Here is a 17,227-nt window from a genome sequence, read left to right as displayed (position 1 = left end):
ACATCGTGCAAATTTGCTGAAGAAAAGAGTTATGGATGTTAAGCCACTATGTATGCACTTAAGAAAAGCAGAAAAACGAAATAACTTACAAAGCTTTTCTAAACAATTTTAGTCAATTCTGAATTATCAGCAATCATGGGGGAGGGGAGGCCTAAGGGGATAAAAAGGTCTTCCAAAACAACAGAAAATACAAAACGCGTTTTTGTTTAATTTGTAAAGCATTTTATCCCCGCCCTCCCCCCACCCCCCGCTTTTTTTGGCCGCACCTCGCGGCTTGTGGGATCTTAGTTCCCCAACCAGGGATTGAACCTGGGCCCTCGCAGTGAAAGCACAGAGTCCTAACCACTGGACCGCCAGGCAATTCCCTGTGAAGCATTTTAATGTTAACATTTAAGTATCAACGAGTAACAAAATTTTCAAACAAATAATACAGAACACTGAGCGTTTTAATTAGAGCTGTTGCTAAATAACCAGATTTTATATCGAGATTCAACTTTGTATGTCTTTGTGTTAAGCACCAGCCTGAATCCTTGTTTTTCTCCAAACTATAAAATTCTGGCCCATGATGCTCAGGTGACAGTGTACCTAAAGTCTTTCTGATTAATTAAGATGCAAGTTCTCTTTCCTTTGATAGTCAGCACATACTAAACATCAGGCAAGATTTGTGATCAAGAACACTTTGATAAAAAGTGCCAAGTAAAAAGTCAAGAAAGGAGTTAATAAGGATCAAAGCACAAATAACTGTCCTTCCTCGTCTTTCTAATAAACTGAAAAATTTGAATGAACCCCAACCAAGATTACAAATAACACAGAATTGAGTGCAGATATAAATGATACACCAATTAGGATGAATGCACTGTTACAAATGGAATAAATTATCTAAACAGGGAAAACCAACATAAAACACCCATTGATATCTGTGTTAAATAAAATTGTCCACTATCTTTCCCCCCAAGTTTCAATTCAAAGGTTAATACAAAATGGTTCAGGTGAAAACGAACTTGATTTTCAAATAGAACTACTGATATCCAACCCAGTTTCCTCAACTGATACTAAAGAAAATAAAAGTTGGGGAGGGGATGAAATTAGGCATGAAATGGAACACTGTCGGTACAGGTCAGAAAGTTTCTGATAAATGGTCCTCTGAGCAGCTCTGGATTTGGGAACAGACTTACTTACCGACTGTTTGCTATTCTCATCCTCCTCTTCTTCATAGCCATCTTCATCACCCCCGAGGCGAGAAAAATCATCCTCTCCATAGGCTTCAGATACCAATCCGCCTTTCTCCTCTTAAACAGAAGAGAAAAATAAAATGAATGAATGGGGAAAAGAATGCAAAAAAAAACCACCTGAGTGATCTGAGTTGCCAGGACTATCTCTGAAGAGAAAAGGAAACCTAAGTCTCACGTAAGTGACCTTAGGCCCAGATTCTGCTTTTCGGAAGATCACAGAATTTAGTGCATGAATTCATTAAAAGAACAGGGAAGAAAACCGAGTAATATTAAATTCCGTTTCTAATGCTTCCAATCCGCCTATTATGCCAACTGAAGCCTTCCCTTCTCTGAACTATTATACCATGTTGTTTAAACATCTCTTTTGAACAAACGTATGGACACCAAGGGGGGAAAGTGGCGGGGGTGGGGTGGGGGTGGGTGGAGGGGGTGGGATGACTTGGGAGATTGGGATTGACATATATACACTAATATGTATAAAACAGATAACTAATAAGAACCTGCTGTATAAAAAATAAAATAAAATTCCAGAAAAAAACCCCATCTATTTTTATCTGCATATGTCTACCTTGTATCATAGGCACCAATGAACTTGTCTTCTCATCAAGACAAGGACTCTGTCATTCTCGTTTTTGTGTGTCCTCCCTTAGGAACAGGACCTTAAATGGGGGCACCTGGAGAGGTTCCCAATCATACCCACTTGAGAAACAAAATCTTTTCCTACGTTTAAAACAAAAACAACAACAAAGCCCCAAAACAAAACAAATTACTGGGAAACCACCAGAGAACTTCCTGACAGGCAGAGACCACACAAAACTGAGAGGATCTAACCCAGTCCAAGGCCCCCCGAACCCCATCACTTTCCAAATGAGGAAACCAAGGCCCAGACACGTTGGGTAACTTGCTGCCTCTCTATGTCCCCATATAGACCTGTTCCCATTTCTTAACACTGTGATTCTTAACCAGGGTGGAGCAACAAAATCACCGATGGGCTTTAACAACTCACAAAGTAATGGAATCACCAAGAAGCCTTGGAAAGCTCACAAATGCCCAGGTCCTTCTCCAGATCTACTAAATTAGACTCCCTCGCAGTGGAGACAGCATGGATGTATTTTTAAAAGCTCCAAGATATGGCTAAAGCATACTGTTAATTAAAAGTTTCGCTCTCCCCCACCAAACAAGAAGGCCGGAGAAAATAGGTGGTGGTTCAGTAGCCTTGGACCCTCTCCACCCTTCGTCCATCCTTCTGCCCAGCACAATACCCAGCAGGGAGAAGACTTTCAGTAAGTTTCGGAAGAATAATCCAATCAAAAGAAGGAGACGGTCCATTCTTGCTACAGAGCATCTAACGCTCCGTCTATCCTAGGACCCTGAACGCCCTTCGGGGCTCCAGAGCCCGATACTTGGGGCACAATGACCATCTCTTTCCCTCCCGCCTGCTAGGGGAGCAGCATTCCGAGCAGACATCCGATTCTCCCCTTCCAGCTCCCTACTCGGGCCTCACCAGCTGCGCCGCCCGCCGTTTCAACTCCTGCTTCGCCGTCAGACTCGGGCTCTGAATCTTCCGCGTAAACTGCGAGAGACGACAGAACACTCTTCTTCCCCGCCATCTTATTCCCACAGCCCCGGCGTGGCTCACTCCTATGACTCCGAAGAGCCGACTTCCGGGCGGAAAGGCAACTACTTCCGGATCCCAGGAGACCACGCGCCCGTTTCAGATCTAGAACCAATCAAAACGGCCGTTTCCGCGTCTGGCTCCGCCCCTCGCGCCAACGCTTGCGCAACGTCATCACTGCACGACGGACACAAGCTTGTGAGGGTTTACCTGACGTTGCGTTCCCAGCAGTTTGGCTTTTGAGAGTTACCTGTGGCTTATGGGGGTCTTCGAGTAGTTCCCGAGCCAGCGGGCAGCAACTGCCCGACAAGAGCCCCTCGCTCCTTGGGGCCCACGGCCGGCTCTGATATCTTTGGGTGAAGAGAGGGAGGCTTCGGCTGGGGAAGGGAGGGAAGAACAGATCTAGGGTTCAGAGGAGGAAAAGGGAAGAGCTCTCCTCTGGGCGCGGGGGTCGTGGGGGGAAGAAGGGGTCGGGGTCCTGGGGGGAAGAATGGTCGTCATGGCTGTGCTTATAGAGCAGAGGGTGGATCTTAGAAGAAAATTCCATCTTCTCCAAACTGTTCTGAAGACATTTGTGTTTTTAATCGTGATCTGATTTCTAGCTCTGCGCTATACCGTGGCCTGGGATAGCTGGGTGTTTTTATTTTCACCGAGCATAAATTTGGAGATAATTACCCAGGAATGTATTGCTTGAGGCTGTTCACCTGGAGCTATATTATTTGAAAATAATATAGTTTGAGTGTAATAAAGCAAACTTATAGAAAAAATAAGTAGGCTTTGAAAAGCAGAACAGAGGGTTCTCCTTGCAACCATATATGCTCATCACCTTTGCCTTAACCTTTGGCCACTGTCGTCAAGATGAGTACCAACTCTTCCTCTCCTTTTGACCCTGAGCGTCGAGTCCGGAGCACGTTGAAGAAGGTCTTTGGGTTTGACTCTTTTAAGACGCCTTTGCAGGAGAGGGCAACCATGGCTGTAGTGAAAGGTAATGTTGCCAAACTACCTGCATTTATGTTTGTGCTGGCTATACCATAGCGCTGCCACTACAGAAGGAAGAACACCTTCCTTCTGACCCTTCCTTCCTCCCCACCCTTGGGCCATATTTGGTTTTGGAGCTCTTGTAGATCTGTCACCCAAAACTTGCAGTTTTATTGGCAGAACCACCCAGCTGTTCTGGTTCTGATATTTCGTAGACAAAGCTAAGGTTGTCTTTGAAAACAGCTCATAAATTTCCATTCTCCTTTTTGTGTAGGCAGTGAGGTGGAGGTGGGGTGGGGGCATGGCAGGAATAGCCGAAGCCAGTCACCTTCTAGGTAATTCCTGTGTTGAAGATTGAGTGGTCTGGGTCCCAAATAGGGAAGGAAGGAGTAATAATATTATAAAACTGAGGTATGTTGACAAATGCTGGTTGTCAAGAGGGGAGCAGCAGTGTCATGTTAATTACATTATAACACTTATAAACAAAAGCCCTCTAAGTGATGTTGTTTCCATGTCTATACCGATATGCCCACTCATCCAGGAGTATTCAGCTTTCATGGATGTTCAGTTCAATCATCCATAGCCCAGCAGACTCAGACTTCTTACCCTTGTAGTTGTTATTGCCACTACTGGAAATGGTTTGTGTGCATTGCCAGATCTCCCTGGACCGCTTCCCTTTTCGTAGAAAGGATGGGAAGAGAATTGAGGTTATATTGAGACCCTTGTACGTGCCAGACACTCTGCGAGGAGTTTTTCCTACATTCTTGTTTAATTTTCAACAGCCTTGATGAAGGGGAGAGATTAAAAGGCAGGAAGCATTGAGATGTTGCCTTCTTGTATTTTTGCAGGCGACAAGGATGTCTTTGTGTGCATGCCCACAGGGGCAGGAAAATCACTCTGCTATCAGCTCCCTGCTCTGTTGGCCAAAGGCATCACCATCGTGATCTCTCCTCTCATTGCTTTGATTCAGGTGAGGCTCAGGGGAATGAAGGTGGCAGCCCAGAAAGTTTAGAGGAAGGTGTTTTTTTTTGGGGGGTGGTTAATAGCTGGAAATTTTACTTCTCCTTTCTTTGGTCTTTTTTAAAAAATTAATTTATTAATTAATTTATTTTATTTTGCGCTGTGTTGCATCTTTGTTGCTGCACGTGGGCTTTCTCTAGTTGCAGCAAGTGGGGGCTACTCTTTGTTGTGCTTGGACTCTAGGCGCACAGGCTTCAGTAGTTGTGGCACGCGGGCTCAGTAGTTGTGGCTTGCGGCCTCTAGCGCACGGGCTCACTAGTTGTGGCGCACGGGTTTAGTTGCTCCGCAGCATGTGGGATCTTCCCCGACCAGGGATCGAACCTGTGTCCCCTGCATTGGCAGGCGGATTTTTAACTACTGCACCACCAGGGAAGTCCACCCTTCTTTGGTCTTTTGCCTCTTATTTTTCTTTGATTTGCCTATATCCCTCTCTGTATTGGGTTTCTGAATCACCCAAATGTGGGGTTCTCCACTAGTGCATATCACTCTGGTGGGTTATGAATGAGTCTTCTGTGTTTTGATGGCCTGAGGTCTCTCACCCTCCTTTGTAACTTTTTGCCTGGAGGAATATGGAACTGTATGTGTATGCACGTACACACTCTCGTATGTACACATGTGCACTCTTTTTTTTAAATCTTCATAAACTTTTTTTTTCCCCCTTTTTGCGGTACGCGGACCTCTCACTGTTGTGGCCTCTCCCGTTGCGGAGCACAGGCTCCGGACGCACAGGCTCAGCGGCCACGGCTCACAGGCCCAGCCGCTCCACGGCATGTGGGATCTTCCCCGACTGGGGCACAAACCCATCATCCCCAGCATCGGCAGGCGGACTCTCAACCACTGTGCCACCAGGGAAGCCCACATGTGCACTCTTGATGTTATAGAAGATGCAGGTGGATAGAGAGGTATAAATCAATATAGGGGAATCCCTGGTATATTCTGCTTTATTCTGGCGAGAGCACAGCCATGAGATAGAAAATAAGATGAGAAACTTATTGGGATGTCGTTAACATCTGTTCTGTGCTTCTGACTATATTTAAGGCCTGCAGATGGACTGCCAGAATCAGAAATGAGGAAGTGTGGCCGTTGGTTAAGAGCCATCCACCATGAAGAAAAGGAGAGAGAGAGAGAGAGGATAGAGAACAACAGTAACAATGCTTAGTGAGTGTGTACCAGTCTCAGGCTCTGTGCTAAGTGTTTAGGGGCATTAACGTACCTTCCAAGTATAAAATTTCGTTTAATTCTTAAAACAATCCTATTAGGTAGTTTTACTCTTTTTATAGCAAAGTGAAAGAACGAGAGTGAGAAAATTGAAAGGTTAAGGTTAAGAACCAGCTGAAGAGCATGTGGTAATTGAACCGGGATTAAATCCACATTTACCTGGCTCCACACATCAACCACTTCACCTTCTGTACTTCTTTTTATGCAAAGAGAAGACACGTTAGAGGGTAGGAGAAGGATGTTTTATGGCTGTGAAATACCCCAGGGAGTCACAGTGACGTTTACCACTGAGGCCTGAGGGCCACTTATAGTCCCCTCTCCCGCTTCTGCCCTCAGGACCAAGTGGACCACTTGCTGGCCCTGAAGGTCCAAGTGAGTACGCTGAACTCAAAGCTCTCGGCACAGCAGAAGAAGGAGCTGCTCTGTGACCTGGAGCAGGAAAAGCCCTGGACCAAGCTTCTGTACATCACGCCAGAGATGGCGGCTTCTGCCTCCTTCCAGCCCGCCCTAAACTCCTTGGCGTCTCGCCACCTGCTCTCCTACCTCGTGGTGGATGAAGCTCATTGTGTTTCCCAGTGGGGGCACGACTTCCGTCCTGACTACTTGCGTCTGGGAGCCCTGCGCCCCCGCCTGGCCCACGCCCCCTGTGTGGCTCTCACTGCCACAGCCACCCCGCAGGTCCGAGAGGATGTGTTTGCCGCCCTGCAGCTGAAGCAGCCAGTTGCCACCTTCAAAACTCCCTGCTTCCGGGCCAACCTGTTCTATGATGTGCAGTTCAAGGAACTGCTTCCTGATCCCTACGGGAACCTGAGGGACTTCTGCCTTAAGGCTCTCGGACAGAAGGCTGATAAAGGGGTGAGGGCATTGAGGTTGGGGGGCCGAGGTACATCAGGGGCGGCGGGCTGCTGTGTGCGGCCTAGAGAAGGATTCTCATTTCCAAGCTCTTTGCTTTGCTAGCTTCCTCAGCCAGGACTAGCCATAGCTTCTTAAAACTCGTGCACAGAGTTGTCCCTTTGGTTTCCTGGCCTTGTCCCCCTTACTGGGGTTCCCGTGTCCTGGAGTCCTCCTCTGGGGGGGCCTTTGCAGACCTATCCAAGGCTCATGGGGAGGAGGCAAGGGTTAGAAAAGTTGGGTTTTTTTTTTTTTTTTTTTGCGGTACGCGGGCCTCCCACAGCTGTGGCCTCTCCCTTTGCGGAGCACAGGCTCCGGACACGCAGGCTCAGCGGCCATGGCTCACGGGCCCAGCCGCTCCGCGGCATGTGGGATCCTCCCATACCGGGGCACGAACCCGTGTCCCCTGCATCGGCAGGCGGACTCTCAACCACTGTGCCACCAGGGAAGCCCCAAAAGTTGGGTTTTGAGCTGCTTTGGTCCTGCCTTGTTAGAAAGTAGCAGGGCTGTGCTAGGTGGTCTGCCTCAGAGGAGACCGTGAGCCTGACGAGAGAGAGTTAGAGCTGCTTTTAAAGCAGGGACTTCCCCGGCGGACCAGTGGTTGGGACCTGGCTCTTTCACTGCTGGGGCGTGAGTTCAGTCCCTGGTCAGAGAACTAAGGTCGTACAAGCCGCGTGATGCGGCCAATAAATAAATAAAAAGAGCAGGCTGCAGTGGGATGGGTTGTTTTGTTCTTCCCAATGCTTATTTTCTTCCCGTGTCTCCCCTTTCAGTTGTTGTCTGGCTGCGGCATTGTCTACTGCAGGACCAGGGAGGCCTGTGAACAGCTGGCTATAGAGCTCAGTTACAGGGGCGTGAATGCCAAGGCGTACCACGCAGGTAAGGGGCACCTGGGCCACGTGGCCCTCCTTACTCTCAGAAGCCTCTTAGCTGGTCTTTTGTTCCTTAAGAATCCTGGATAATCAGGTGGTCCATCATCTTTTTCCAGATACCCAGGCAGAGCTAAAGTGATTCACTTAAATTCACAAAAAGGAGTCTAGACCCAAATGAGATCTAAAAGGAGAATTGTGACTCCTGAATTCTTATTGTCACCCTGTGCCCACCCAGCAGCAGATGATGAGTTTTTTTTAGCCCAGGTATTGGTATCATGGAAAGAGCACAGGCTCTGGAGGCCAATGGACTTGCGTTTGAATCCTGGCTGTCACGTTTATGGAGTGCTCTGTGCCACACACAGGCCTGGGTCTCTATGTTTACTGGCTCAGGCTTGGTGGGTTAAGTGCCTGGCCTGAGGTCATACAGCTGGTAAGTGATGGATTCAGTGTGTGTACTGTGCCCAGCACAGCGTCAGACCCAAGGGAGACCTCAGGGGAAACCCAAGGGAAATGCAAGTTCCCTTCTTCACCTTCCCCTCTTTTCTAGGACTGAAGGCTCCTGAAAGAACGCTGGTGCAGAACGAGTGGATGGAGGAGAAGGTCCCTGTAATTGTTGCAACTATTAGTTTTGGAATGGGAGTGGACAAAGCCAATGTCAGGTGAGCCCTTGTTCTTGTCTGACTTTGCCAGTTGGGGCCTGGCTCCGGGGGGGGGTGGGCCTCCTGGTGCTCTGTCTGGGGAGCCAGGTCTATGTGTCCTTCTAGGGCCAGAGGGGAAGGAGGCCCTAGGATAGAGTCCCTGGTACATAGTCCAAACGCTGACAGGTTCTGTGCACAGTTCCTCTGCTCCCTGGTGATGGCACAGCACGGTTCTTCCATCCCCCAGAAGAGGGGGCAGCATGCAGACCATCAGGCTCACCCTTTAACACAGCCCCGCTCACTCCCACCTTAGCATCTGGAGCCTGTGAGGGGGTGGAATGAACTATCTTAAAACTGCTCCCTGTGCAAAACTGAAGGCAAAGATCTCGTTACCGTCACTCCTTGTTACTGTTTACTGGACAGTCCAGAAGAGATGGGTACATCCCAGCCTCCTAGCCCCACACTGGCCACTGTTGGGAAGTCTTTTACCTCCAGGCATGCTTGACCTTCCGGAGACATTTTGGGCTGCAGCCTGAAGCCCTTTGCTCTGATTAACACCAACAGTAATGCCTTGTGTGATTTACAGAGCACTTTTGCATACGTGGTCTTGTTAAGCCTCATAGTGACCCTGAGTTGGTCAGGGTAGGAATTAGACTGTGGACTATACTTGAGATAACGTGGACTTTGGAATCAGGGTTTGACTCCTGGGTCAGCTGTGTCTTATAACGGATCAACTTTGGAGTCAGACACTCCTAGGCTCAAATCCTAGCTCTGCTGTACCCTTGTACAAATTTACCTCTCTGAATCCCACATTCATTGTCTATAAAATGAGACTACCTCACATGATGGTGACTGTAATGATTTTTTTTTTTTTGCGGTACGCGGGTCTGTCACTGTTGTGGCCTCTCCAGTTGCGGAGCACAGGCTCTGGACGCGCAGGCTCAGCGGCCATGGCTCACGGGCCTAGCGGCATGTGGGATCTTCCCAGACCGGGGCACAAACCCGTGTCCCCTGCATCGGCAGGCGGACTCTCAACCACTGCGCCACCAGGGAAGCCCCACTGTAATGATTTAACAAGACAAATATATACACTGGCTCATAGTAGGGGCTTCATAAGTATTATCCTTTTTCCACTTCAAAGATGTTATAAAGGACTTACCCAGCTCATAAGTGTCCTAATCTTGTTTCGTTAAGTCCGCTAGTTTTTCCATGAGCTGCTCCATGGTGAGAAGGCCTGCTGAAGGACTGCAGGGTCCTAGCCATGCTTACTCTGGGGCCTATCTCTTCCTCTCTGCCTGCCAGCCTCCTACTCCTGGTCCCTGTGGAGACCCCTGCTCCGCTGACTGGGAGTCACTTCTCCCCTCAGCTTTTCTGCCACATCTCATGCTGCTTGACCCTTGGATCTTACAGGTTTGTCGCCCACTGGAATATTGCCAAGTCTATGGCTGGGTACTACCAGGAGTCTGGCCGGGCGGGCAGAGACGGAAAGCTTTCCTGGTGCCGTCTGTATTACTCTAGGAATGACCGGGACCAAGTCAGCTTCCTGATCAGGAAGGAAGTAGCAAAACTCCAGGTAAGTCCTGGGCAGTAGGAGCCCTTCTTGTCCGAACCCACCGCTCTGCAATTTCCGAACCCAGATGGAGCTTCTGTAATCTGGAGGGGTGCTCCTGAGGCTAGAAGGTATAGCAAGGTGGGGAATGGGGTGTTGGTGGATAGCTTATAACTAGGTTAGACTTTTTTCTTTATACTTAATTGATCTTCGTACAGTCTGTTGTGTGTGTGTTATTTTACATAGTCAAGATCAATCCTGCCTTGATTTAAATTAGCATTGTTACATAAGCATTTTCCCATATTGTTGTAAGTTCTTTGATTTTAGCCTTTTTTAAAAACTGGTTGCATATTCTTTGTAGAGAACCTAGACACAGACTCAGGAATATAACAGAACTTGGTGTATGATAGGTGGCATTAGAAATCAACAGGAAAATGACGAACTGTTGAATAATTTATTCTAGAAAAAGATAAAATAGAACGCTACCTCCCATGCCATATACATATGAATTACAGGTGGATTAAAGACCTCAAAAAACTGTAAAACTGGGGAGAAAATATTTCATGGCCTTGAGGAAGGGAACAGTATGTCAAGGTTTTTTTTTTTTTTAATTAATTAATTTATTTTGGCTGCACCGGTCTTAGTTGCAGCATGTGGAATCTTCATTGCGGCATGTGAGCTCTTAGTTGTGGCATATGTGCAGGATCTAGTTCCCTGACCAGGGATCGAACCTGGGCCTCCAGCATTGGAAGCACAGAGTCTTACCCACTGGACCACCAGGGAAGTCCCTATGTCAGGATTTTTAAAAGCAGAAATCATCAAAGAAGACTTGGATCTGTTTGAGACTAAATTCGAGCTAAAAATTTCTTTATAGTGACAGACACCGTAAACAAAGTGAAAAAATGAGCCATTTGGGGATTTCATCATGATAGACATCATTGGCTGGCTGTATAGAACTACTGCAGGTAAAACAGTAAAAGGCAAACAGCTACATAGCAAAAAGGATGGATTTCACAGAAGGGGAAGCCAGAATATCTAATAAACATACAAAGAGAAAAAAAAAACATACAAAGAGATGCTCAGCCTCACTTAGGAATCAGAGAAATGCAAATCAGATGACAAGCTATCATTTTATACCTATCAGACTGGCCAAAGTGTAAAACATCTTCATAGTCACTGTTGGCAAGGATGTGGGGAGAGGGCAGCTCATGACATGGTCAGGATTATAAGCTAGAACGGCTTCTTTGAAGGGAGACGAGGTGACACGTGTACGTGGAGGGGCCTGGTGCACTGCGACTCAGCAGTTCCACATCTAGGTAGACAGGGTGTCAGTGCACATGATGGACTGTACGAGGGTATACAGGGATGTTGGCTACAGCAACATAGTGGGGAAATAAAACTCTTCCTCTGTGGGGTGTGGGGTAAGTAAACAGTGGGCTAGTCACACAGTGGAATGGTCCAGAGCAGTTAAAAATGAAGCAGTAACTCTACATGAATCAACATGGATTAAACCCCCCAAAACATAATGTGTGACATTGCAAAAGGATGCACATCAACTTTTCCTTATAAGAAAGATTGAACATGAGGGCTTATTCCTGATCCCCACCAAAAGGACGATAAAAGGATGAAAAGTATATAAACTCACAGGGACAAGGAGAGAAGACACCAGCAGATAGAAATTTTAACAAACGTCTGCCTAGAAAACCCCAAAGACTCTACTAGAAATCTACTAGGATTCATAAGAAAACTTGGCAAGATGGCTGAACATAAGAGAAACATTACTGTAAATACCTAGGAATAGAAATGAAAACATGTTTAATTTGCAAGAATAAAACTTATAAAATACCTAGAAGTAAATGTTACAGGTTCTTATCAAGAGAATTTTTTTTAAACCTCCCCAGTTGATGTTAATATGCAGCCAGGGATGAGAGCCACTGATTTAGATGAGAAAACTAAAACCTCATTGAAAGAAAACAAACTCTGTACAGATACAAAAGTGATTGGGAAGACTTAAAACTGTCTTTTCTCCTCAAAGTTAATATAAGTATTTCATGAAGTCCCAATTGAAATCCCAAAAGACTTCTATTGGGAAGTAGAATCTTAGAATTTATGTGCAAGAATAAGTGCTCAAGAACAGCCAGGAAAAGTATGAAAAAGGAGAATGATGAAAGGGGTGTGCTTAACCCAGCATCAGAATATGCTGTGCTGCTACCCCGAACAAATCCATGTAATACAGTAACAGTCATTGGAACAGATGAGAGAATTAATAAGAGAGAATTAATAAGTCCTAGAAATAAGTCCTAGAGAAAACAACAAATAACATACAAGGGAACTCCCATAAGGTTAACAGCTGATTTCTCAGCAGAAACTCTACAAGCCAGAAGGGAGTGGCACGATATATTTAAAGTAATGAAAGGGAAGAACCTACAACCAAGATTACTCTACCCAGCAAGGATCTCATTCAGGTTCGATGGAGAAATCAAAAGCTTTACAGACAAGCAAAAGCTAAGAGAATGCAGCACTACCAAACCAGCTCTACAACAAATGCTAAAGGAACTTCTCTAAGTGGGAAACACAAGAGAAGAAAAGGACCTACAAAAACAAACCCAAAACAATTAAGAAAATGGTGATAGGAACATACATATCGATAATTACCTTAAATGTCAACGGGTTAAACGCTCCAACAAAAGACACAGGCTTGCTGAATGGATACAAAAACAAGACCCATATATATGCTGTCTACAAGAGACCCACTTCAGACCTAGGGACACATACAGACTGAAAGTGAGGGGATGGAAAAAGATATTCCATGCAAATGGAAATCAAAAGAAAGCTGGAGTACCAATACTCATATTAGATAAAATAGACTTTAAAGAATGTTACAAGAGACAATGAAGGACACTGCATAATGATCAAGGTATATGTACCCAACATAGGAGCACCTCAATTCGTAAGGCAAATGCTAACAGCTGTAAAAGAGGAAATTGACAGTAACACAATAATAGCGGGGGACTTTAACACCTCACTTACACCGATGGACAGATCATCCAGACAGAAAATTAATGAGGAAACACAACCTTTAAATGACACAATAGACCAGATAGATTTAATTGATATTTATAGGACATTCCATCTGAAAACAGCAGATTACACTTTCTTCTCAAGTGCACACGGAACATTCTCCAAGATAGATCACATCTTGGGTCACAAATCAAGCCTCGGTAAATTTAAGAAAATTGAAATCTTATCATGCATCTTTTCTGACCACAACACTATGAGATTAGAAATCAGTTACAGGGAAAAAACGTAAAAAACACAAACACATGGAGGCTACATAATATGTCACTAAATAACCAAGAGATCACTGAAGAAGTCAAAGAGGAAATCAGAAAATACCTAGAAACAAATGACAAGGAAAACACGATGATCAAAAACCTATGGGGGCTTCCCTGGTGGTGCAGTGGTTGAGAGTCGCCTGCTGATGCAGGGGACACGGGTTCGTGCCCTGGTCCGGGAGGATCCCGCATGCCGCGGAGCGGCTGGGCCCATGAGCCGTGGCCGCTGAGCCTGTGCGTCTGGAGCTTGTGTTCCACAACGGGAGAGGCCACAACAGTGAGACGCCCGCGTACCGCAAAAAAAAAAAAAAAAAAAAAACCTATGGGATGCAGCAAAAGCAGTTCTAAGAGGGAAGTTTATAGCAATACAGTCCTACCTCAAGAAACAAGAAAAATCTCAAACAATCTAACCTTACACCTAAAGTAACTAGAGAAAGAGGAACAAACAAAACCCAAAGTTAGTAGGAGAAAAGAAATCAAAAGATCAGAGCAGAAATACATGAAATAGAAACAAAGAAAACAGTAGCAAAGATCAATAAAACTAAAAGCTGGGTCTTCCCTGGTGGCACAATGGTTAGGAATCTGCCTGCCAATGCAGGGGACACGGGTTCGAGCCCTGGTCCAGGAAGATTCCACGTGCCGCGGAGCAACTAAGCCCATATGCCACAACTACTGAGCCCGTGTGCTGCAACTACTGAAGCCCGCATGCCAAGAGCCATGCTCCACAACGAGAGGAGCCACCACAATGAGAAGCCCGTGCATTGCAGTGAAGGGTAGCCTGCGCTCACCGCAATTAGAGAAAGCCCGCTTGTAGCAATGAAAGACCCAACACAGCCAATAAATAAATAAATTTAAAAATAAAAATAAAAGCTGGTTTTTTGAGAAGATAAACAAAATTGATGAACCTTTAGCCACACTCTTCAAGAAAAAGAGGGAGAGGACTCAAATTGATAAAATTAGAATAAGAAAGGAGAATTTACAATTGACACTGCAGAAATACAAAGCATCATAAGAGACTACTACAACTCTATGCCAATAAAATGGGCAACCTGGAAGAAATGGACAAATTCTTGGAAAGGTATAACCTTCCAAGACTGAACCAGGGAGAAATAGAAAATATGAACAGACCAAGCACAAGTAATAAAATTGAAACTGTGATTAAAAATCTTCCAACAACAGCAACAAAAATCTTCCCACAAACAAAAATCCAAGACTGGATGGCTTCACAGGTGAATTCTTTCAAACATTTAGAGAAGAGCTAACACCCATCCTTCTCAAACTCTTCCCAAAAATTGCAGAGGAACACTCCCAAACTCATTCTACGAGGCCACCATCATCCTGATACCAAAACCAGACAAAGATGTCACAAAAAAAGAAAATTACAGACCAGCATCACTGATGAACATAGATGCAAAAATTCTCAACAAAATACTAGCAAACAGAATCCAGCAACACATTAAAAGAATCATACACCGTGATCAAGTGGGATTTATCTCAGGGATGCAAGGATTCTTCAATATATGCAAAGCAATCAATGTGATACACCTTATTAACAAACTGAAGAATAACCATATGATCATCTCAATAGATGCAGAAAAAGCTTTTGACAAAATTCAACACCGATTTATTATAAAAATGGTACAGATGAACTGGTTTGCAAGGCAGAAATAGAGACACAGATGTAGAGAACAAACGTATGGACACCAAGGGGGGAAAGTGGCAGGGGGGATGGTGGTGGGATGAATTGGGAGATTGGGATTGACATGTATACACTAATATGTATAAACTAGATAAGAACCTGCTGTATAAAAAATAAATTCAAAGAACAAACAAACCAAAAAAGAAAAAAAAGGTCCTAGAATACATCGTTTAATATTGATGAAGCTGATAATTCAGTTTAATGGGAAAAGAATGAATTGTCTAATAGCTGGTGCTGACACAGCAGGAATAAAAGTGCCCCATTTGACACCTTATATAAAAGACAGATTAAGGACCTCATGTAAAAACTAAACAAAATTTAGTCCAGTGTGCCACCTAGGGCTGGAGATATGGTGAAGATATTTTTGTAATGAAAATTAAAAATCCAGAAAGCTGTCTTTTAAAAAACCAAATATTTGAATATATAAAAAATCTTAAGCTTCTATAAATCCTGAACCTATGGAAAAAATATACGTGGTGAAAGATACCATAAACAAATAGACTGTAGATCTGGAAAAATATTTAATATAAAACGCAAACAAAAGGTTAAAGTTGAGAATAAATAGTTTTCACCAACTGACAAGAAAAACAAAGCATATGAAAGGAAAGTTCCCAGAAAAGCTCATCCAAATGGCTCGTCTAAAGATGTTCAAATTAGGTAGTAATCAGGTAAATGCAAATTAAAGTAAAATGATTTGACACGTGTGTAAAAGAGCTCAAACTCCTGTTGCTAGTGGGCACGTGAAGGAAAGAGTGCCTACACTTCGCCAAGAGAAAAATGCAGGGTTACAGTCTTTTGTGGGGAAGCAATCTAGCAATATCTATTTAAATTTTAAAATGCAGATATCCTTTGACCTAGATATCCTATTTCTGGAACCAAATCACCTGAAATAAGAGTGGCAGTGGGGACTTGCCTGGGGGTACAGTGGTTAAGAATCAGCCTGCCAATGCAGGGGATGTGGGTTCAGTCCCTGGTCCGGGTAGATCCCACATGCCACGGAGTAACTAAGCCCGTGTGCCACAGCTACTGAGCCCACGCACCCTAGAGCCTGTGCTCCGCAACAAGAGAAGCCACCGCAATGAGAAGCCCACGCACTGCAATGAAGAGTAGCCCCCGCTCGCTGCAACTCGAGAAAGCCTGCATACAGCAAAGAAGACCAAAAAATGCAGCCAAAAATAAATAAGTAAAAAAAAAAAAATAAAATAAAAAAAAAAATAAATAAATAAATAAATAAGTAAATAAAAGTGGCAGTGCGTAAGTTTATGTGCTCAAGGGCTTGAATGGTAGAATTGATCATGAGGACAGAAAATCGGAAACAAACTAAATATCTAGCAATAGGGAGTGAAGAAGAAATGATAGTAAATACTCCCCATAGGGTAATAGGCATAGCTGGGGGCCCAGGAAATCTTGTATCTTCCTTTTTATAAAAATCATATTTATTACTGTTTCACTTTATAGGTTTGCTATATTGAAATGTAAGTTCCATGACAGCAGGAACCTTTCCTGTGTAGCTGTAATAAATGCCTAGCTCAGTGCTGGGAATGTAGTTTAGTGTTTAATAAGTGTTTATTGAATAAATGAGTAAATTTGAATGACGGGAGAGAAGGTGGATGCAAGTAGTGACTGGGAATGAAGGGGTCTTGCGAGGACCAAGGATGATAGTTTGCCATGACCTAAGGGAGTGTGATTAACTTGTCTGAAGTTCAAATTAGACAAGGAAAAGATTTCGGTAAGGTGATTACGTATAAGGTATTTATTTAAAACTTACTAACACAGTGAATTACAAGAACTCACGCTGGGCTCATCATTGAGACATTTGAGATCATCTGAGATAAAGAGATGATCCAGGGGCTTCCCTGGTGGCACAGTGGTTAAGAATCCACCTGCCAATGCAGGGGACACGGGTTCAAGCCCTGGTCCAGGAAGATCCCACATGCCGCAGAGTGACTAAGCCCGTGTGCCACAACTACTGAGCCCGCGTGCCACAGCTACTGAAGCCCATGTGCCTGGAGCCTGTGCTCTGCAACAAGAGAAGCCACCGCAATGAAAAGCCCGTGCACTGCAATGAAGGGTAGCCCCCACTCACTGCAACTTGAGAAAGCCTGTGCACGGCAATGAAGACCCAATGCAGTGGAAACAAAAATTTTTAATAAAAAAAAAATAAAAAAGAGATGATCCAG

General features: G+C 44.7%; 2 protein-coding genes and 1 non-coding gene across 4 annotated transcripts in view; 1 reads left to right on the top strand and 2 right to left on the bottom strand.

Moving 5' to 3' along the window:
• Nucleotides 1-2,882, bottom strand: part of SAP30BP (SAP30 binding protein) — a 32,550-nt gene extending 29,668 nt beyond the window's left edge. The window contains exons 1-2 of one of the 2 annotated variants that reach the window (XM_065897232.1): nt 2,737-2,882; nt 1,180-1,289 (exon numbers count right to left, since the gene is read on the bottom strand). In XM_065897232.1, the coding sequence (XP_065753304.1) occupies nt 1,180-1,289; nt 2,737-2,842 (216 nt within the window). In that variant the 5' untranslated portion in view covers nt 2,843-2,882. The remainder of the gene's footprint in view (nt 1-1,179; nt 1,290-2,736) is intronic. The other variant, XM_065897233.1, reaches the window with a different exon arrangement.
• An 823-nt stretch (nt 2,883-3,705) lies between these two features.
• Nucleotides 3,706-17,227, top strand: part of RECQL5 (RecQ like helicase 5) — a 37,083-nt gene continuing 23,561 nt past the window's right edge. The window contains exons 1-6 of the mRNA XM_065897230.1: nt 3,706-3,832; nt 4,674-4,795; nt 6,400-6,918; nt 7,728-7,833; nt 8,374-8,485; nt 9,875-10,037. Of these exons, the coding sequence (XP_065753302.1) occupies nt 3,706-3,832; nt 4,674-4,795; nt 6,400-6,918; nt 7,728-7,833; nt 8,374-8,485; nt 9,875-10,037 (1,149 nt within the window). The remainder of the gene's footprint in view (nt 3,833-4,673; nt 4,796-6,399; nt 6,919-7,727; nt 7,834-8,373; nt 8,486-9,874; nt 10,038-17,227) is intronic.
• On the bottom strand, nt 10,724-10,796 carry TRNAW-CCA (transfer RNA tryptophan (anticodon CCA)). Its single transcript has one exon. It is a non-coding gene; the product is annotated as a tRNA-Trp (tRNA).

Source organism: Phocoena phocoena, chromosome 19 (genome assembly GCF_963924675.1).
Source record: "Phocoena phocoena chromosome 19, mPhoPho1.1, whole genome shotgun sequence".
Classification (NCBI taxonomy): domain Eukaryota; kingdom Metazoa; phylum Chordata; class Mammalia; order Artiodactyla; family Phocoenidae; genus Phocoena; species Phocoena phocoena.
The sequence above is the reverse complement of the archived record's forward strand: the minus strand, read 5'-3'. Positions and strand labels throughout refer to the sequence as shown.